Genomic DNA, 22,269 nt, shown 5'->3' with positions numbered 1-22,269 from the left:
TCTCCCCGGTTTGCCAGTGCTTGGTATGTTCACACTTTGTGTTTTTTGCTGATCTTACAGAATTGAAATGGTTTCCTGTTTAAATTTGCATTCCTCTGGTATTTGTGAAGGGGGGCATCTTATCACATGTTTATTAGCCATCTGAGTGTTTTCTTTTTTTCCATTTTCTTTTTTCCCCCCACTTTTATTTATAGGAGTTCTTCATATATTGTTTACTAATATTGCTAATTATAAATATTGCAAATATCATTTCTTTGTCTGAGTTTTATCTTCACTTATGATTCTCTTATACAAAAAATAATTTTATTGTGGCTGGTGGTAGGAAGGGGGGATTGCAAGTGGGTATGAGGGATCTTTTGGAGTGATAGAAATATTTTAAAATTGGGTTGTGGGAATTGTACAACTCTGTAAATTTACTAAAAATAATTGCATTGTACACTTAAGTGAATTTTATGGTTTGTAGATTATACTTCAATAAAAGCTTTTAAAATTAAAAAAAAAGTTAATGGCATCTTATCAGTGTTTCCTGTTGTGGTTTGTGTGTTTTATGTCTTATGGAATTTTACTTAATCTATTGTCAAAAGGCATTTAAATTTTGTATTTATTGCCTTCAAGTTTTATTTTGCACATTTATATGTTGGGAATTTATTTTGGATTATTGTTGGAGGTAGGGATAGAATTTTATCTGTATGTAGCCTGTTTATGACATAGATCATCTTTTTCAATTGAATAATGGGTATTTAAATATTTAATATTATTTAAATTAAATATTACTTCAGGCACACACACACACACACACACACACACACACTCCCATGTGTGTTCCTAAGATCTCTTTGATTCTCTTTGCAAAATATACTTTTTTTTTTTTTTTTTTTTTTTGCGTTACGCGGGCCTCTCACTGTTGTGGCCTCTCCCATTGCGGAGCACAGGCTCCGGACGCACAGACTCAGCGGCCATGGCTCACGGGCCTAGCCACTCCGCGGCATGTGGGATCTTCCTGGATTGGGGCATGAACCCGTGTCCCGTGCATCGGCAGGCGGACTCTCAACCACTGCACCACCAGGGAAGCCCTACTCTTTCTTAATTGCTATAATTTCATAAAGAGCTTTGCTATTGGGGAGGGCAAGTCATCTTTCATTACTCTTTTTTTAAATTAATATCATATTACTATTTATAGATTTATCCATTTTAGAACTAACCTATACATCTTATCACAGAAGGTAAGAATTTAACTTTTTTTTTTTTTTAAAGAAGATGTTGGGGGTAGGAGTTTATTAGTTTATATATTTTTGATGTGTTGGGTCTTCGTTTCTGTGCGAGGGCTTTCTCTAGTTGTGGCAAGCGGGGGCCACTCTTCATCGCGGTGCGCGGGCCTCTCACTATCGCGGCTTCTCCCGTTGCGGAGCACAAGCTCCAGACGCGCAGGCTCAGTAGTTGTGGCTCACGGGCCCAGTCGCTCCGCGGCATGTGGGATCCTCCCAGACCAGGGCTTGAACCCGTGTCCCCTGCATTAGCAGGCAGACTCCCAACCACTGCACCACCAGGGAAGACCCACTCTTTTTTTTTTTTAAGTTTTTTTAAAAAATAAGTTTCAACATTTTTTTAAAAATATTTATTTATTTAATTAATTTTTTTGGCTGCCTCGGGTCTTAGTTGCAACACCAGGATCTTTCATTGAGAGAGCTCGTGGGCTCTTTGTTGTGGCTCTGGGCTTTTCTCTAGTTGTGGCGTGCAGGTTTACTCTTTAGTTGTGGCACGTGGGCTCTCTCGTTGAGGCACGTGAGTTCAGTAGTTGTGGCGCACGGGCTTAGTTGCCTCGCGGCATGTGGGATCTTAGTTCCCCCACCAGAGATTGAACCTGTGTCCCCTGCATTGGAAGGCGGATTCTTTACCACTGGACTACCAGGGAAGTCCCTTTCATTTCTCTTTGACATTGCTGTCTGGCTACATTACTTGGTCTTTACTCCTCCATATGAATATAAAGTCAGCTTGTCAAGTTTGTCAGAAAACTCTCTTGGAATTTTTATTGAAATTGCATTACATTTCAATATCGAGCCCCCCTCCACATGAATATGGTGTATTTATGTCTTCTTTTAGGTCCTTCAGTAAAGTTTTATTTGTCATAATTTTTAAAGATTCATATGTACTTTATATAGTTTTGGTTGCCGTTGTAAATGGGATATATTTAAACAGTTTTCATTTTGTAATTGTTTTTTGCTAGTATAGGAGACTACTATTGATTTTTTTTTCCTTTTTATTAAGTCCTGACTTATAGTAAAGCTATACACAGCTCAGTGGATATGTATAGTACTCATCTTTGTCACCTCTACCTTCGTGCCCCTTCTCAATTAGTATTTTCCCAGAGAAACCACTGTTGTGGTCTTCATAATTTTGAATTTCATATAAATGGAATCACACCACATGGCCTCTTTTGTGTCTAGATTCTTTCTTGCTACATCACACCCGTGAGATTCATCTGTGTTGTGTTTAGCAGTAGTTGGTTCTTTTTCATTTTTCTGTAGTATTCCACTGTATGAATATACCACAATTCACCCATTTTAATTTTTTTACAGAATTAAATATCCCATTTATTAATTTATAAGCCATAATAACACCTGACAGTCATTTTACCTCACCAACAGCTTTTTCTTTGAAAAAGGAAAACAAATTAATATATAAATTTCAGCAATATCAGAAACTTTATTTTACTTGAATTAGAACATAATTCATTTCGGAGTTCAATTGTATGTTCAAGGAGTTAGTAACAATAACCAGAAAGTCAACCTAACTATTGTTAACTAGTGTCTTTAAAGTGCAAATTTATTTTCATTTCTTGCTGTACACCAGTGGAAAAAATTCAATTTCAGAATCTCAGCAAGTTCTTCTTAAAAATAGCCTCCTTCCCATTTTATGCAGTGAAATGTGGAACCAAAGTTTTTTAAAGAAAATGAAGGACAAACAAATATAGACTTCTGTAGCTGGTGGTATACAAATTCATAGGCAGAGCAGTGGAACTCCATGACCTCTGGGGGAGCAGTCCATTCATAAGCTGACAAAATTTTAACCATTTTAATATAAACTTCCAATGATCTAAAATAACTGATTGAAACAAACTACATTATTTCCTCTCTGAACATCAGTCACCAGGATATATGGAGAGAATTGCTGCTACTTAAGCCCCTCTTACTCCAGCATCCACATTTGTGAAGAATGTCTGCTGCTCCTTTTCCTCAAGTATTTAGACCTCTGCTTTGCTCCTGAGGCTGGTGACAGTGTTGAATAAAATGCAGCTATTACTGAAAACCCCACAAGCTAAGCCAGTGGTCCTTTCATTTGGGCACAGTCTTTTTTTTTTTTTAAATAAATAAATAAATCTATTTATTTATGGCTGTGTTGGGTCTTTGTTGCTGCACGTGGGCTTTCTGTGGTTGTGGCGAGTAGGGGCTACTCTTCATTGCGGTGTGCGGGCTTCTCATTGCGGTGGCTTCTCTTGTTGTGCAACATGGGCTCTAGGCCCGCAGGCTTAGTTGCTCCGTGGCATGTGGGATCTTTCCGGCCAAGGGCTCGAACCCGTGTCCCCTGCATTGGCAGGTGGATTCTTAACCACTGCACCACCAGGGAAGTCCTGGGTCATACAATTTTAATCACCACATGATTTTGCCAAACGTTCCAAAGCCTAGCTTGGTGCTATACTTTTCCTGCCTCCCCTAGAACCTGATTCAGACCCCAGTGCAAACAACCCAGTAAGAATAGACATGGTAGTCAGAACACAGTGGTCTTGTCTACTCTAATGCATAATATTAAATAATATTCTTGATTAATTTCCATTATTCAAGGTTGTGTTAATCAGATAGGAGCTTTACTATTAAATACTGAAATGTATCATGTTTCCACAATGGGAATTTTCTTATTTTTAAATATTTTAAAGTAAAATAATTTTCAATCCAATCCAATGCTACAAACTATTTCCATAGAAAATGGCAGTTTCCTTTTCACAAAAACAACATTTCCTCACCAAGTATTCTATCTAGTCATGGCAGAAATGGTGAAGTCTTATCAGAAAAAGAGTGAACAGGTACTCTTGCGGCAGCACTTAAAACACTGATTCTGATTTCTGCTCTAGACTGAATGTTTGTGTCCCTCACAAATTCATATGTTGAAACCTAATTTCCAATGTGATGGTGTTTGGAAGTGGGACCTTTGGGGCTGATTAGGTCATGAGGGTGGAGCCCTCATGAATGGAATTAGTGCCCTTATAAAAGAGGCCCCAGAGAGCCCTTTCATCCCTTCTACCATGTGAGGACACAGTTACTCATCGGACATCAAACCTGCCATTGCCTTGGTGTTGAACTTCCCAGCCTCTGGAACAGTGAGAAACAAATTTCTGTTGTTTATAGGCCACCTAGTCTATGGTATTCTATTACAGTAGCCCAGACGGATTAAGACAGTTTCCTAAGGATTCTTCTCAAAACCCTAAGAATGTAACTCCTTGTAATTACTTCCTTTCAGTACTCCGTAATGCCCCCAAAATGAGAAATTCCCTATTTATGCCAAGGACAAAAAGGTGTAGAGAGGAAGGAGAATAGTACATTTCCCTTCAACTCTGAATCTGGGCAAATGCCACTTCAGATTTTCATGTCAAAGAATTAGGCTGTAGGAATTAAATACTAATTGCAATTGCTTTTCACTTCTGCATGTTTGTCAGTCACAGAAAAGGGCCATTGGGATGACTGGGGAAAGTGGGAGCCTCTTTGCGTCCTGGAGATGCTTTTAATAAACGCCAGCTTTCTGCTGGTCCTAGAAACTGGGATAGCAGCTCACACTGTATGGTTCCTGGGTCTGTCTGAGTAGTGGAAATAAAGTGGCTCTTTTGTGGGACTTCCCTGGTCTGAGAAGTGGAATTAAAGTGGCTATTTTGTGGGGCTCCCTGGGACTTCCAGTGGTTAAGACACCACGCTTCCACTGCAGGGGGCACGGGTTCGATCCCTGGCTGGGGAACTAAGATCCCACATGCCACGCAGCGTGGCCAAAAAATAGAGGGAAAAAAGTGACTAATTTGTAATTTTCAAGCACTATTCTTCATTCCTTTCCTTGACACCCAGGAAACCAATGCTTGCCAGCATAGAGGTCTGTATCTGTAGGAGTTCCACCTTTCCAGAGAAAATTCTTTATGTTACCTGGGAAGTAGACAAGACAGGTAACTTGGAAACATATTTACATGGGAACACATCTACACAGAAAAGTGAAACTTGGCCATGATTTCTGTAGTGATGCAGGTCTAAGATGCCACATAGGGAAAAAGAGTACCATTTATAAAGTTTTCCCCAGGGAAAACCTTTGGAGTTTTGTTTACAAAACCAAACCAAACCAAAAACATATTCTGGTAGGGAGTTTTATTTTTGGTTTGTTTTTAGTTTAAAAACTAACAGTGAGGGCTTCCCTGGTGGTGCAGTGGTTGAGAGTCCGCCTGCCGTTGCAGGGTTCACGGGTTCGTGCCCCGGTCTGGGAAGATCCCACATGCCGTGCAGCGGCTGGGCCTGTGGGCCATGGCCGCTGGGCCTGCGCGTCCGGAGCCTGTGCTCCGCAACGGGAGAGGCCACAACGGTGAGAGGCCTGCGTACCACAAAAAAAAAAAAAAAAAAGAAAAAACTAACAGTGAAACCCATGGCAGTGAAACCAGAGTCCCTCATGATTGCTGTTATGTGATATTTTTGATACTTTGTAGCTTTTAAAGAATTCACAAGTTTTTCTTTTTTTATATATTTTCTTTATTTCGAAAATTTTTTTAAAATTTTATTTATTTTTGGCTGCGTTGGGTCTTTGTTGCTGCGTGTGGACTTTCTCTAGTTGCGGCGAGCAGGGGCGACTCTGTTGTAGCGCACAGGCTTTTCATTGCATTGGCTTCTCTTGTTGTGGAGCACAGGCTCTAGGTGCGCGGGCTCAGTAGTTGCGGCTCGTGGGCTCTAGAGCACAGGCTCAGAGTTGTGGCGCACGGTCTTAGTGGCTCTGCAGCATGTGGGATCTTCATGGACCATGGCTTGAACCCATGTCCCCTGCATTGACTGGCGGATTCTTAACCACTGCCCCACCAGGGAAGTCCCTTCTTTATTTTTTTGGCTGCGTCAGGTCTTATTGCAGCATGTGGGATCTTTTCGTTGCAGCACGGGGGCTTCTCTCCAGTTGTGGTGCGTCAGCTTCTCTCTAGTTGTGGCATGTGGGTTTTCTCTCTCTAGTTGTGGCGCGTGGGTTTCAGAGTGCCTGGGCTCTGTAGTTTGCGGCACACAGCCTCTCTGGTTGAGGCGCGTGAACCCAATAGTTGTGGTGCATGGGCTTAGTTCCCCTGCGGCATGTGGGACCTTAGTTCCCCAGCCAGGGGTTGAACCCATGTCCCCTGCGTTGGAAGGCATATTCTTTACCACTGGACCACCAGGGAAGTCCCCACAAGTTTTTCTTTATGCTAGTAGTTTCTTAAGTCTAGAAAAGACTGCAGAAGCTATTGACATCTTGAATGGCATAAACTACTTGAAATCAGGTCAGTGTATTTGCAGAGCACAGTCTGCAAAATCTTTGAGAATTAATTACACTCTGGGAAATATGATTTATTGACTACATGGTATTTAGATCCGTTTGTAAAAAAAAAAAAATAATGAGCAGTAAGGTCCTGAAGTGGCAAGAGTATCAATTTCTTTTATGGTCTGCCTCCTGTTGAAGCATAGTAGAATCAGTTCTAAACTAATTATTTGGATATTTGGACAGGTTCATTTCTACGTATGAGAGAATGAATTTTCTGTTGGTCAGGTTCTTTTTTAGTATCTTGGTACCAGCGCTATGGACCAAACATAATTCACATTCTCTGCCTTCAGGGACACTTTAAAGATTATAGAGCAACATTTTTCATTTTGGGGCTTATGGAGAATATGCCCTTTGTCATTAGTGAAAGAGCTTGTTCTTCATTTGTTGGAAGTTTCCTTGTTGTCACCAGAAAACAGTTAGTGACCTCTTTATGTGCAAAGTGTATTAACTGGAGATCTGGGGATTTTGATGCAACTATTTCTGTCCTTTCATTTATGATGGTTTTGACTGCAAGTGACAGAACATCCTAATGTGACTGGCATAAAGGGAAATTTATTTTTGTTACATAACAGGATATCCAGTACTTTAGTGACAGCATCATGGGCCCTGATTTTTATTTCCTGTTCTGTATGCTCAGCATGTTGGCCTTGTCTTAGGCAAGTATCTTTTAGAGTTACAAGGTGGCTGCAGTAGTCTCCGATACCACGTGCAGACAGAATAATATCCTGAGAAAGAGGAGGTACCCCTCTCTCGTGTTAAGAGCAAGGTATCTTTTCCCAGAGAATCCCTGGACAACTTCTCCTCATCTCATTGGGAAGAAGAGAGTCACATGCTTTTTCCTAAATAAGCTCGTAAGAACTGAGGTACTGTTCAAGATTCTCCCTGAGCTAGAATGGAATTTCACATTCCCTTGAGGTTTGGCTGCCTGAACAAGATTGGGACTCTACTAGGAAAGGAATAGTGGAGACAGACACCATCATCCATAGCCCTCTCAGTCCACGATTTTTACAGCAGGCCTTGGTGGACACCAGACTTCAGGAACGACCTCTGGTTGTTTATCAAAAAGAGTCAGAGCTTATGCTATTTCCAGAACTTTCAAGGCTGGGCGGTAGGTGAGTCAAGCCCAAGCCCTTCACCTACGTCAGCATATCCCACAGGGTTGGCAGTGGGCATGTCTTCATGAGGAAACTTGAAGTTTCTTCCTTCAAGTGACATACAAGGCTCCACACCTTGTAGGCCAGGGCTTCACAGAGGTTGAGAGAGTTCTGGGCACTTCCACTTTTTCAGGTTCCCAGTTTATTTAAAAAGAAATGCCAAATCAGAGCTATAGAAATGTGGTATATTTTACATGTTTACTTCTAAGAAAATATTTCAAACACAAAAACAGTACCATTATTTTATGTAGACATCAAGGGGAAACAAAATATCAAAAGTCTACATCTGACTGGAGATTGAACTTCTTCCTTTCAGTCCTGTGGGGGCTGCAGAGGATGCCACGGATCTCTCAGAGTCCCGGGAATGGCCCTAATGTCCAACTCTTCTGGGGCACTTGGCACTGTTGACCCCTCTCCTAAACCAGATACCCACTGACCCAGGCTAGAAAGTCTGGCACCTTCTTGGTATCCCATCTGTGGTCAGAGGCAATCCCAGGGTGAAGAGGAGCCAGGGCAGGAGCCAATTGACATTGCTAACTAGAGTCCACTGCCACAGTGGGCACCTCTAGGAACCCTGAGATAAGCCTTCGGCAATTGCTTCCTGCCCCCACTTTCTGCCCTAAGCACTGCCACTGTGCTTTCATATTTTATTTTCATATCGTTGTGCTTTTACTCACTGTGGTCCTCTTCCTGGAATTATTTTAATTCATTCTAACAAACCTCATTTTGAGTACTGCCATGTGCCAGGAAATGCCTTGGATCCAGATGGAGTTAAGAGAGAATGGTTTGGTGGTGGTGACAGATGACAAAATAGATGACAGTACAGTGATTTATTGCTGCCGTAGAGTTGGCACAGGGTGCCGTAGGAGTCGCAGAGGTGTACATCGAACTCTTGTTTCAAGAGAATGGAGTCTCAGAAAACTCCCTGGGGCAAGGAGTTGCCTTATCCTGAAGGAGGACTAAAAAATGAATAGTTTTAAAGTGGTGCTGATCTGTTTGTGGGAGGGGGAATGGAGAATAATTTATTCTTGTTGATAGTGGTGAAATAGAACATAGTTTCCTGGGCAGCTTTGGATTAAGAAAATTTTGCAGTTTTGCAACAGTGTTCTTGTATAGCTCATTTTGCCCATAATTATGAGGTTCAGAAAAAAAAACAGTTTATTATCTCTTGCAGATAAAAGCATATTTCTGCTCTATATTTTCTTTTTCTTTTTTAGTCTTGATCTTTCAGATGTCTTGCCTACTACATTCCTTTTTAATTTTTTTAAAATGTTATTGAAGTATAGTTTATTTACAATGTTGTGTTAATTTCTTCTGTACAGCCAAGTGACTCAGTTATACATATATATATATGTTCTTTTTCATATTCTTTTCCATTATGGTTTATCACAGGATATTGAATATAGTGCCCTGTGCTGTACAATAAGACCTTGTTTATCTGTTCTATATATGATAGTTTGCCTCTGCTATCCCAAACTCCCAATCCTTCCCTCCCCCACCCCCGCTACCTACTACATTCCTAGTTTTTAAAATATATTCAGTATTAAGTTGCCCACTATATTAACTTTCTTGAGAGAAGACTGACATTAAAAGGAGGTTATTTAAGTACAAAGAGCTTTTCTTTGTCCTTAGAGTCAAACAGAAAGGGAAGCTCTGTGGTGCTAGACATGGTCATAAATTGATGGCCATAGATTTAAAGTAGAAGAAATATGAAGCCTGAATTCCTTTCAGAAAAACAAAACATTTTTTAAAACTATTTATTTATTTATTTTGGCTGTGCCAGGTCGTATTTGTGGCATGTGGGATCTTCGTTGCGGCATGCAGGATCTTTTAGTTGTGGCATGAGGGCTCTTAGTTGCGCCTTGCAGACATCTTAGTTGCGGCACGTGGTCTTCTTAGTTCTGGCATGTGAACTCTTAGTTGCGGCATGCATGTGGGATCTAGTTCCCCCACCAGGGATCAAACCCAGGCCCCCTGCATTGGGAGCACGGAGTCTTACCCACTGGACCACCAGGGAAGTCCCAAAACAAAACCTTTTTATGCTTCTGCAACTCAGGAAGGAATGGCTTTCCCTGTCTGGTCCTTGGCACCTTCAGCAGAAAAGTTGGGAATCTAGAGTGACCTGATTTCTCAGGCAAAAACCCTTCCTTTGAGTCAGGGAGAGACCCTTACCAGTACTGAGTATTGTGAGAAATCCAAACAGAGTGAGTTGGTGTTGCTTTCTGTTTTTTTCTTGAGCTCTTAACTGAATGTGAAGTGAACAGGGATAGTTGCCTTCCTGATGGCTATAACATACTGTAGCTCTAAAATCAAATCCTTTAGAGAACTTAGAAGGGATCTGAGAACTAGGAAAGGAAGAGAATATGGGCTTCTGTGCATAAAAAGACGGATGGAAGAGACCAAAATTACATGATTCAACAAAAATTGACTCAGCTACCTCTCATGCATCAGGCAGTGTTGTACTTACTGGGGAATGCATAGCAGGGAACAAGACAGAATCCCTGTTTTTCCTCAGGAGTGGATATTCTGTGAACTCCAGGGAAACTGTGGCTTGCCTGGTGTTTTGATTCCCTCTTTTCCTCTCTTCCCTCTGTTAGGAGAGAAGAATAAGCTGAACAGACTCTGACCGTTGGGTTTTCAGCTCGCCAGGACCTTCTACCTAGCTCTCCTTTCCTGGCTCATGTGCTGCATCCTCTGCTCTCAGTGTGCAACTGGCCCCCAACGCAATGTGTGTTTGTCAAACCATGGAAGTGGGGCAGTATGGCAAGAACGCAAGTCGGGCCGGAGACCGGGGAGTCCTCCTGGAGCCCTTCATCCACCAGGTGGGCGGACACAGCAGCATGATGCGCTACGACGACCACACTGTGTGCAAGCCCCTCATCTCCCGGGAGCAGCGCTTCTACGAGTCCCTCCCTCCCGAAATGAAGGAGTTCACCCCTGAGTACAAAGGTCAGTCACTGGCCAGTTTGGAGACGGCAGCAGCTTATAAGCCCTCAGCTCAGTTTTCCTTGTTCTGATGGCCATGTGGTGTGATTGTAGGTCTCTGTTGTCTCAAAGCTGCAGAGTCACCTTGTTAAGCAAAATTTGAAGCTGAAACCATCAGCAAGGTCTTTAGATCTTGAAAATTGAATTCATTGATAGGTAAACCTGAGAAGAATTCACAGCATTAAGTCCCATTGGTGAAGAGCATGCGGTTGTCAAGGAGGTTTCCCTGTTTGCTGGAATGGTCTAGGAGAGAAGGGGCAGCACTTATCTGGTCCCAGAGGAGGAAGAATTGGATGCTTTCCAGGCTAAGGCGATGAGACAGCTGGCGAGGAGGCTCTGTGGAGCTTGTGTATGTATGTGCTGGGGGATGAATTGATGGTAAGAAATCTACAGAAGGATTGGGGCCTGGAGGGTCCTAACTTTTAAAGGAAAAATAATCTGTTTTAAAATGTAAATTAACTTTATAGACTAGAACCCCGTGAATATATACCAGAATTTAAGGTACTTGATTTTCAAATCTGATTTTTGTCACTATGTTTATATACTTTTATGATTGCCCCTCATGTTGTAAGTTATGTTTTTTGTGTTCTGTTTTTTGTTTTGTTTTGGCTGTGCCACATGGCTTGCGGGATCTTAGTTCCCTGACCGGGAATTGAACCCGGACCACTGAAGTAAAAGCACCAAGTTCTAATCACTGGATTGCCAGGGAATTCCCTGTGTTCTGTTTTTTTTTCTTAATTTATTTATCTAATTTATTTATTTTTGGTTGCATTGGGTCTTTGTTGCTGTGCAAGGGCTTTCTCTAGTTGCAGCGAGCAGAGGCTACTCTTCGTTGCAGTGCGTGGGCTTATTGTGGTGGCTTCTCTTGTTGCTGAGCACGGGCTCTAGGTGCATGGGCTTCAGTAGTTGTGGCGTGCGGGCTTCAGTAGTTGTGGATCGAGGGTTCTAGAGCGCAGGCTCAGTAGTTGTGGCGCATGGGCTTAGTTGCTCCCTGGCATGTAGGATCCTCTAGGACCAGGGCTCGAACCTGTGTCCCCGGTGTTGGCCAAGCGGATTCTAAACCACTGTGCCACCAGGGAAGCCCCTGTGTTCTGTTTTTTAACTTTTCCAAAGCAGTATGAATTCAGTCATGTTTGTACCATCCTTTACTTGGGGGATCCTCGATTTAGAAAAACCAATCCATATTGGTATTGACTTTTGTTTCCTTAAATCTTTAATTGTGCTGAAATATACATAACATAAACATTTTTAAAATTATTTATTTATTTTTGGCTGCGTTGGGTCTTCGTTGCTGTGCGCAGGTTTTCTCTAGCTGCGGTGAGCGGGGGCTACTCTTTGTTGCGTTGTGTAGGCTTCGCATTGCGGTGGCTTCTCTTGTTGCAGAGCACGGGCTCTAGGTGTACAGGCTTCAGTAGTTGTAGTGCGTGGACTCTAGATGGCAGGCTCAGTAGTTGTGGCGCACGGGCTTTGTTGCTCCGCAGCATGTGGAATCGTCCCGGACCAGGGCTCGAACCTGTGTCCCCTGCATTGGCAGGTGGATTCTTAACCACTGCACCATCAGGGAAGTCCACGTAACATAAAGTTTAACCTTTTTTTTTAAGTGGACACACCTTGTCTTTTTTTTTTAATTGAAGTATAATTGATTTATGATGTTTGTTCATTTCTGCTGTACAGCAAAATTTACCATTTTTAAGTGTATAATTTAGTGGCATTAAATACATTCACAGTGCTATATACCATTACTATTATCTATTTCCAGAACTTTTACATCATCACAAAATCTCTATACCCATTAAATAACTCCCCATTTCCCTCTCACCTCCCCTGGTACCCCCTAATCTACTTTCTGTCTCTACAAATTTGCCTATTGTAGATATTTCATACAAGTGGAATCATGTAACGTTTCTCCTTTTGGGTCTGGCTTATTTCACTTAGGATAATGTTTTCAAGGTTCATCCACCTTGTAGCATGTGTCAGAACTTCATTTGTTTTTATGGCTGAATACTATTCCAGTGTAAATATATGCCACATTTTGTTTATCCGTTCATCTGTTGATGGACACTTGGGTTGTTTCCACCTTTTGCCTATTGTGAATAATGCTTCTGTGAGTATTTATCTGAGTCTCTGTTTCCAATTCTTTTGAGTATATAGGAGTGAAATTGCTGAAACATATGGTAATTCTGTGTTTAACTTTTCTGAGGAACTGTCAAACTGTTTTCCATAGTGGCTGTACCATTTGACATTCTTACCAACAGTGTTCCTATTTCTCCACATCCTTACAAACCCTTGTTTTCCATTTAAAAAAAAAAATTATAGCCACCTTAGTAGGTGTGAAGTGGTGTCTCATGGTTTTGTTTTGATATGCATTTTCTTAATGATTAATGAATGATGTTGATGTGCCATTGGCCATTTGTATATCTTCTCTGGAGAAATGTCTGTTCAACTCCTTTGTGCAGTTTTGAATTGTATGGTTTGTTATTATTTTCAAAACAGAATCAGAATAATATCAAATTTGGAGGAATAAATATTCTAAGGCTGCAAAATGAGAGAGAGAAGCCAGAATCACACACACTGCTGTCTCTAAGTGGCTAAGAAACAACAGTTATAAATGCTTTATAAATGTAGCTTTAGCCACCTACTTATCCACACTCAACACATCCATGGCCAAATCTTCTGCTATAAATATGCCAAAACCAGAAAGAGAACTACAAGCCCTGTTAGCTCATGGAGCTCTTCTGATGCTCAGGGAAAAAAAAAAAACACTTAAAATGGAGTTGAGCCCCTGGCTCCAAAGAAGTGTTTTCTAAATCACAACCACCAGAATTGGGACAAGTTAGAATTTCAAGGTGCCACCCAGGGAAGGATTGTCAGTCATATATTGGTTCAGTTTTTCCCCCAACCTTCTCTCAGACTGGGGAACAGAAGTCTTTAAAAGCCATAGCAAATCCTTAGTATCTACCTGATTTTTTTTTCCTCAGGCTGCATTTTCACTAGGGAAGAATAAATACACTTTCTCAAAAATACAATTAAACTAAAATTGATCTCTTCTTTTTAAGTCAAATGAAGTCCAGTTTATTCAGAGAAAATGGAAGATATGATGGGTCCAATTCATGTATTTCAAAGACTGATACTATAGGGTTTTTACCTTTTTTTGTTTCGTTTTTGGCTGTACCGCGTGGCATGTGGGATCTTGGTTCCCTGATCAGGGATCAAACCCATGCCACCTGCAGTGGAAGTATGGAATCTTAACCACAAGACCGCCAGGGAAGTCATTTACTTTTTATTTTGAAATAAATTTAAAATGACAGAAAAGTTGCAAAAATAATAAGAGTTCCTCTAATGGTCCCATGATACCGATGTACCAAGTAAAGCCCTGTCATTGTGTGGCTCACCTCTCTGTGTAGATGCACGTACTGGCTCCCCAGTATGCATGGCAGGACCATCAGCCCCGTGCTAGATGCAGGAAGAGTCTTCAACCTCTTGAGTTCCGCCAAGATACTTTATTTTTTCCACCAAGGTGATATTCTAAAGTATCATGAATTGAAAGCTGTAGTCGATGGTCTCTCCAAGATGATTCAGGTGCCAGATGTGGATTTGGATATTACCAACATAATCCAAGCTGATGAACCCACTGCTTTAGCTACCAATGCATTGAGCTTAAATTCAGTGTTTGGAAGAGACTACAGGGCACTGAAAGACATCTTGATCAACACAAACCCAGCCACCCCTCCCTTCCCCTCTCTCTGCTTGTGTTGCACTGGCTGCTCTGTGACCACTAGAGTCCTCTCTACTGTTCACACACATTCAGTAGTCAAGAGCACACTAGAAAACCTTCTTAAGTGCTGGGATTTACTCTTAATTTGGAAGAATGTGCTAAAGACTCAGATGAAGTTCAGTATCCAAATGATGTATCCCATTGAAGGAGAAGGGAACATGCACATTTTCTGTTTTCTGTTTGGCCAGAAGCATAATGCTGTAAGTTTAACCCTTATAGATAGCTGGGTAGATAGAGATATTTTTCAGCTAGAAGAGGGAAGCCAGTGTGTTCTGCTCCATGAATTCAGCTTTTGGGAAGAGCTCCTGGCTTCTTGGGAATGAACTCACTGTGGCAGAAATTGTGCTGTGGTCTGTTCTCCAGCAGACAGGAGGCTGCAGTGTGATGGTGCCAGCCAACGTGCAGAAGTGGATGAGGACCTGTAAAAACCTGGCCCTTTTTAACGCTGCCCTTAAGTTCCTTAAGTGAATTTCAGTACCTGATTTTAAAGGGTTTAGATTTTAAGTATGATGCTGTTTCATGCCGATTGTTACTAAAGGGACTTATACTAAAATCAGAGTCTTTACTTAGGCTGGTAGTCTAGTATCAATAAGCAAAAGCATCATTAAAAAATATATAACCATAGTATAATTTATAATTACCAAAGCCAGGAAAGGAACATTGGTATAATACTATTAACTAATACGTACATTTTATTCAAATTTTGGCTGTTTTTCCACTTATAAATTTATTTATTTTTGGCTGCATTGGGTCTTCGTTGCTGTGCACGGGCTTTCTCTAGTTGTGGCGAGTGGGGGCTACTCTTCATTGCGGTGCGCGGGCTTCTCATTGCGGTGGCTTCTCTTGTTGTGGAGCATGGGCTGTAGGTGCGCAGGCTTCAGTAGTGTGGCACGTGGGCTCAGCAGTTGTGGTTCATGGGCTCTAGAGTACAGGCTCAGTAGTTGTAGCACACGGGCTTAGTTGCTCTGCGGCATGTGGGATCATCCTGGACCAGGGCTTGAACCCATGTCCCCAGCATTGGCAGGTGGATTCTTAACCACTGCGCCACCAGGGAAGCCCCCCCCTTTTAAAAAATATTTATTTATGTTTGGCTGCATTGGGTCTTATTAGTTGCAGCATGCGGGATCTTTGTTGTGGCACATGGGCTTCTCTCTAGTTGTGGTGCACGGGCTCCAGAGCACATGGGCTCTATAGTCATGGCATGTGGGCTCTCTAGTTGTAGAGAGTTGGGCTCAGTAGTTGTGGCATGTGTACTTAGTTGCCCTGCGGCATGTGTACTTAGTTGCCCTGCGGCATGTGGGATCCCAGTTCCCCAACCAGGGATCAAACCCCTGCATTGGAAGGTGGATACTTAATCATTGGACCACCAGGGAAGTCCTGACCTCAACACTTTTGAAGAGTACTAGTAGTTATTTTGTAGACTGTCCCTAAATTTGGATTTGTCTTATCTTTCCTCAGAATTAGATTGAGGTTGTATATTGGGTTGGCCAGAAAGTTCATACAGGTTTTTGTAAGATGTCACAGGAAAACCCGAATGAACTTTCTGGCCAACCTAATATTTTGGGGCGATAGAAATGATCCTGTGTCCTCTTCAGTTCATCATGTCACAAGGTACATACCTTGTTACTGGTGATTTAACTTTTTTTTAAAAATTAATTTATTTTTGGCTGTGTTGGGTCTTCATTGCTGCGTGCGGGCTTTCTCTAGTTGCAGTGAGCAGGGGTACTCTTTGTGGCGGTACATGGGTGTCTAATTGTGGTGGCTTCCCTTGTTGCAGAGCACAGGCTCTAGGCACACAGACTTCAGTAGTTGTGGCACATGGGCTCAGTAGTTGTGGCTCGTGGGCTCTAGAGCACAGGCTCAGTAGTTGAGGTGCACAGGCTTAGTTGCTCCACGGCATGTGGGATCTTCCCAGACCAGGGCTCGAACCTGTGTCCCCTGCATTGGCAGGCAGGTTCTTAACCACTGCGCCAGCAGGGAACCCCCCCCCCCACCATCATTTTTGACTATTGCTTTACTTTCAGTTACTGCAAGATCTTCGAAGCTCATCTTGTATTTTTCGTGTCCCGATTCAGGAATCAAATACTTCTGCAACAACCTCTTCTTCCTTTTAGGAATGGTATTTAGAAAAAACAAGATCTTGGTGCTAGATGTTCTGATTGCTACTGGAATATCTTTGCCTTTAGCCCCTTCGAACACACAGGTTTAGAAAATACATCTATTAATACTAACCCACAATTACACGTATATTTCTTTATTTCCAGAAGTACAGCTAAGGAAAAATGCCAGTAATATTTTATATTTTGGCAGTAGGTTTGAAGAGAGATTTTCATTTATTTAGTATGACCAGTGGTAGTTACCAAGTGTTAACTTCTTTTTTTTTTAAATATTTTATTTCATTTCATTTCATTTCATTCCATTCCATTCCATTCCACTCCACTCCATTCCATTCCATTTCATTTCAATTTGTTGGGCCTTTGTTGCTGCGTGCGGGCCTTCTCTACTTGCGGCCAGCAGGGGCTACTCTTTGTTGCAGTGCACGGGTTTCTCATATTGGTGGCCTCTCATTGCGGAGCATGAGCTCTAGGCACGTGGGCTTCAGTAGTTGTGGCACATGGGCTCTGTAGTTGTGGCTCGCGGACTCTAGAGCTCAGGCTCAGCAGCTGTGGTGCACGGGCTTAGTTGCTCTGCGGCATATGGGATCTTCCCGGACCAGGGATCAAACCCATGTCCCCTGCATTGGACGCCTAACCACTGCGCCACCAGGGAAATCCCAAGTGTTACTTCTTTTTTTTTTTTGTGGCACGCGGGCCTCTCACTGCTGTGGCCTCTCCCGTTGCAGAGCACAGGCTACGGACGCGCAGGCTCAGCGGCCATGGCTCACAGGCCCAGCCGCTCAGCGGCATGTGGGATCTTCCCGGACCGGGGCATGAACCCGTGTCTCCTGCATCGGCAGGCAGACTCTCAACCACTGCGCCACCAGGGAAGACCAAGTGCTACTTCTTAATAGTACTAAATATGAGGTTCTAGGCTTCTGTATAGTTATTCAAAACTTTGCCTCATTCATTTTTCTGTTACCAGTACTTACTGAGCCAGTACTTACTAGATGCCAGGCCCTGTGCTCGTTAGCGTAAAAGACAAAAAAGGCCCATACCTTTATGGAACTTACATGCTAGTGTGAGAAACAAAGAATAAACAAATTATAGACAAAACAATTATAGATTGTGATACGTACTTTGAATAAAATAAGTCATGTTCTATAATTGAAAATAATAAAGCTTCCAAAACAGAGCCCTTGATATAGAATGATCAGGGAAGGAGTGTCTGGGGAGACTTAAAGGACTGAAGGATGAGGAGCAGCTGTGGGCAAAGGACAATGGAAAGGACATTCCATTCCTCTCATAGACAAAAGCCCTGAGGTAAAAAACAACTAGTTCTAAGAACTAGTCTACCTCTTTTTGCCAATTAAGAGTTAAGAAACAAAAGCAATTATACTCCATTAAAGATGTTAAAAAAAAAAAAAGTTAAGAACCCTATTCATAAATGGTCAAAGGAGTTGAATAAACATTTCTCCAGAATAGATACACAAATGGCCAATAAGCACATGAAAAGATAATCAGCATCATTAGTCATTAGGGAAATGCAAATCTAAACCACAATAGAGAATACTCACAACCAGTGGATGGCTATTAAAAAGAAAGAAAACTAATACAACATTGTAAAGCAACTATATTCCAATAAAAATTAATTTGAATAAATAAATAAAAATACATTAAAAGAAAGAAGGAAAAGAAAGGAAGGAAGGAAGACAGGAAGAAAGGAAGGGAGAAAGAAAGAGTGGCAAAGATACGGAGAAATAGGGACATTGCTGGTAAGAATGTCAAATGGTACAGCCACTATGGAAAAACAGTTGGACAGTTCCTCAAAAAGTTAAACACAGAATTACCATATGATTCAGCAATTCCACTCCTAGGTATATACTCAAAAGAATTGGAAATAGAGACTCAAACAGATACTTGTAATACTCACAGAAGCATTATTTACAATAGACAAAAGGTGGAAACAACCCAAGTGTTTGATTGGGTTGAACAGACAAACGGATAAACAAAATGTGGCATATATTTACGCTGGGAGAGTATTCAGCCCTAAAAACAAATGAAGTTCTGACACGTGTTACAAGGTGGATGAACCTTGAAAACATTATGCTAAGTGAAATAAGCCAGACCTCAAAGAACAAACATTACATGATTCCACTTGTACGAAATATCTACAGTAGGCAAATTTGTAGAGACAGAAAGTAGATTAGAGGGTACCAGGGGTTCAGGTGAGAGGGAAATGGGGAGTTATTTAATGGGTATAGAGATTTTGTTTGAGGTGATATAAAAGTTCCGGAAATAGGTAACAAAAGTGGTTATACAACATTGTGAACGTACTTAATGCCACTGAATTTTACATTTAAAAATGGTTAAAATGACAAATTTATGATAAATATGTTTTTACCACAATTTTTAAAAGTAAAAAAAAAAAAGTATATTAAAAAAACCCCCGAAAACCTCTACCCAAATGTAATTCTCTGTGTTTAAGCCAATCTTAAAAATGCCAAGAAAATTAGGACTTACATCAAATGAAGTAAAGGACCATTGATTTTCGTTTTCCTACCTGAATTCTTTCTAGGTGTGAGTAATGAGGTAAAAAAAAAAAAAAATTTAGGATCAAAAAAAATATATTTTTTAAACTAGTGGTAGGTTGCATGGCTCATTTAATTACCAGATCTTACCCACTCTTGGAAGGCTCTTCTTCCTGTTCGACCCATAGCGTAACCACTTCTCCCTTGATCAGGTATGATGCTCTGTGTCAAGGTACTCAATGGTATGTGCCTGCAGAGAATTAAAGGTTTCCATTATAGCTTTAGATGGCCCTGCAAGATAAAAAGAAATTTTAAAGGAGGGAATGATGCATTTGAGTATATAAAATTAAAAAGTTTTATCAAAATACACTTTTAAAGAAAATTAAGAGCTATTTACATCATGTAAAACTGACCGAGGATTTGTTTCTAGAATGTGTGTGTGTGTGTATGCAATTCAAAATCAATAGGAGAAAAGACAATTCAGTAGGAAAATGAGCAAAAATAAAATCAATGAAAACTAAAAACCAAAGGCTAGGATAAATCTCTAGCCAGACTGATTAGGAAAAAGAAAAGACATAAATTTCCAATATCAGAAATGACAGATGTAGGACTTCCCTGGTGGTCCTGTGGTGAAGACTTCACCTTCCAATGCAGGGGATGTGGGTTCGATCCCTGGTTGGGGACCTAAGATCCCACATGCTTCACGGCCAAAAAACCAAAACATAGAAGCAATATTGTAACAAATTCAATAAAGACTTTAAAAATAGTCCACATCAAAAAAGAAATCTTAAAAAAAAAAAGACAGATGTGTCATCACTACAGTTTCTACCGATATTAAAAAAAATAAAAATATTATGAACAACTTTATGCCAGTAAATTCTACAACTTAGATGAAATAGACAATTTATTGCAACACACAAACTATGAAAACTCACTCAAGAAGAAATGAATAATCTGAATAGCCCTATGTAGTAAACAAATTGAAATTGGAATTTAAAGCATTTTAGCAAAGAAAACTCCAGGCCCACACAACTTCACTGGTGAATTCTGCCAAATATTTAAGAAATACTACACAAACTCTTCCAAAAAGTTGAAGCAGGAATACATCTCTACTCATTCTATAAGGCCATTACAAGAAAATTAATGTCCTAGACGAACCTAAAAAATTTGAACAAGATTTTAGCAAATTGAATCCAAGAATATATTAAAAGGACAGTATGTCGTGACCAAGTAGGGTTTACCATAGGAGTAATGCAGGGTAGGTTTAACATTCAAAAGTTAATGTAATTGACCATATCAATAAACTAAAAAAAGAAAAATCATATGATTATCTCAGTAAATGCAGAAAAAGTACTTGACAGTATCCAACATACATTCTTTTTTAAAATTTATTTTACTGAAGTATAGTTTATTTACAATGCTATGTTAATTTCTGCTGTACAGCAAAGTGATTCAGTTATACATATATGTACATTCTTTTTCATATTCTTTTCCATTATGATTTATCACAGAATATTGAATATAGTTCCCTGTGCTATACAGTAGGACCTTGTTATTTAATCATTCTATATATGTTTGCATCTGCTAATCCTGAACTCCCAATCCATCCCTCCCCCCCCAACCCCCACAAGTCTGTTCTCTGTGAGTCTGTTTCTGTTTCGTATTGTAGAAAAGTTCTTGTCATATTTTAGATTCCACATGTAAGTGATATCATGTGGTATTTGTCTTTCTGACTACGTCACTTAGTATGACAATCTCTAGGTCCATCAGTGTTACCGCAAATGGTATTATTTCATTCTTTTTTATGGCTGAGTAGTAGTCCGTTGTCTATATGTACCACATCTTTATCCATTCATCTGTTGATGGACATTTAGGTTGTTTCCATGTCTTGGCTATTGTGAATAGTGCTGCTGTGAACATAGGGGTGCATGCATCTTTTTGAATTACAGTTTTGTCCAGATATATGCCCAGGAGTGGGAATGCTGAATCATCTGGCAACTAGTTTTTTGAAGAACCTCCATGCTGTTCTCCATAGTGGCTGCACCAATTTACATTCCCAACAACAGTGTAGGAGGGTTCCCTTTTCTCCACACCCTGTCCAGCATTTGTTATTTGTACATTTTTTAATGATGGCCATTCTGACTGGTGTGAGGTGGTACCTCGTTGTAGTTTTGGTTTGCATTTCTCTAATAACTAGCCATTGTTGAGCATCTTTTCATGTACCTGTTGGCCATCTGTATCAACATCCATTCTTGATAAAACAACAGGAGTAAGAAAACTCTTAGCAAAGTGGGGATGGAAAGAAAGTTCCTCAAACCTGATAGAAGGCATCTATGAAAACCTACAGCTAGCTTCCTACTCAGTGATGAGACAATTGCTTTAACCCCTAAGATCAGGAATGAGACAGGAATGTCCATGCTCTCCATTTCTAGTTGACATATAACTTGGAGGTTCTGGCCAGTGCAGTTAGGCAAGAAAATGAAATAATAAAAGACATCCAGATTGGAAAGGAAGAAGTAAAACTGTCTTTATTTTCAGACAACATAGAATTCTGTCTTCAGCCAAACTATCAGTCAAGTGTTGGAATAGAATAAAGTCCTGCAAAGGACTCAAAAAATTGACCTCCTGAACATTCTTAGGAAGTTACTTGAAGATGTATTCCACTCAAATAAGGAGGAAACCAAGAAAGAAGGGAAAAGGAGAGGACATAGAAGGAACAATTCTCACTCTGGTCAGCTGCAGCAAGGAGGGGCCCAGCATGGGAGCTATGTGGCAGGCCTGGAGGACACTCTAGATCAGAGTACGAGGGGGAGCCCAGGAAACAAAGAATATTGTAGACCAGAGGGCATTCAAACTTGAACATAACTGAAGCTCTGGAAAAGACAAAGAGAAGAAGTTACAAAGGCAGAAACCTGTAGGAGAGGCAGTCATCTATGTAAGGAAGCCAGGACACAGTTGTGAAGCTCACTAAAGTGAGGTGTACATTTAAGCAATGTAATGAGAAGGTAAGAAAAATCTATTTCACCTTAATGTCTTAAGGATTTTTTTTCCTAATAGAGACCAGGGATTGGGGCAGTGCCCTCCTGGAGAAGGAAATGGGCCAAAGAGAAGGATATTCTTGGTCTGGCATACTGATATATTCCTAAATGCTT

At 40.8% G+C, this 22,269-nt stretch overlaps 1 protein-coding gene and 1 pseudogene across 5 annotated transcripts in view; both read left to right on the top strand.

Moving 5' to 3' along the window:
* The window catches only part of IP6K1 (inositol hexakisphosphate kinase 1), a 72,921-nt gene that overhangs the window by 41,022 nt on the left and 9,630 nt on the right, over nucleotides 1-22,269 (top strand). For 2 of the 5 annotated variants that reach the window (XM_029244454.1, XM_029244452.1), the window contains exon 2: nucleotides 10,328-10,679. The exons of 1 other annotated variant lie outside the window; for it this stretch is intronic. In XM_029244454.1, the coding sequence (XP_029100287.1) occupies nucleotides 10,457-10,679 (223 nt within the window). In that variant the 5' untranslated portion in view covers nucleotides 10,328-10,456. Of the gene's footprint in view, nucleotides 1-10,327; nucleotides 10,680-10,718; nucleotides 11,065-22,269 lie in introns of those variants that run through there. 2 more of the 5 variants (XM_029244455.1, XM_029244456.1) reach the window with 2 other exon arrangements.
* On the top strand, nucleotides 12,884-15,305 carry LOC114908132 (annotated as a pseudogene).

Source organism: Monodon monoceros, unplaced genomic scaffold (assembly GCF_005190385.1).
Source record: "Monodon monoceros isolate NGI ecotype Baffin Bay Population unplaced genomic scaffold, NGI_Narwhal_1 Super_Scaffold_3, whole genome shotgun sequence".
NCBI classification, from domain to species: domain Eukaryota; kingdom Metazoa; phylum Chordata; class Mammalia; order Artiodactyla; family Monodontidae; genus Monodon; species Monodon monoceros.
The sequence above is the reverse complement of the archived record's forward strand: the minus strand, read 5'-3'. Positions and strand labels throughout refer to the sequence as shown.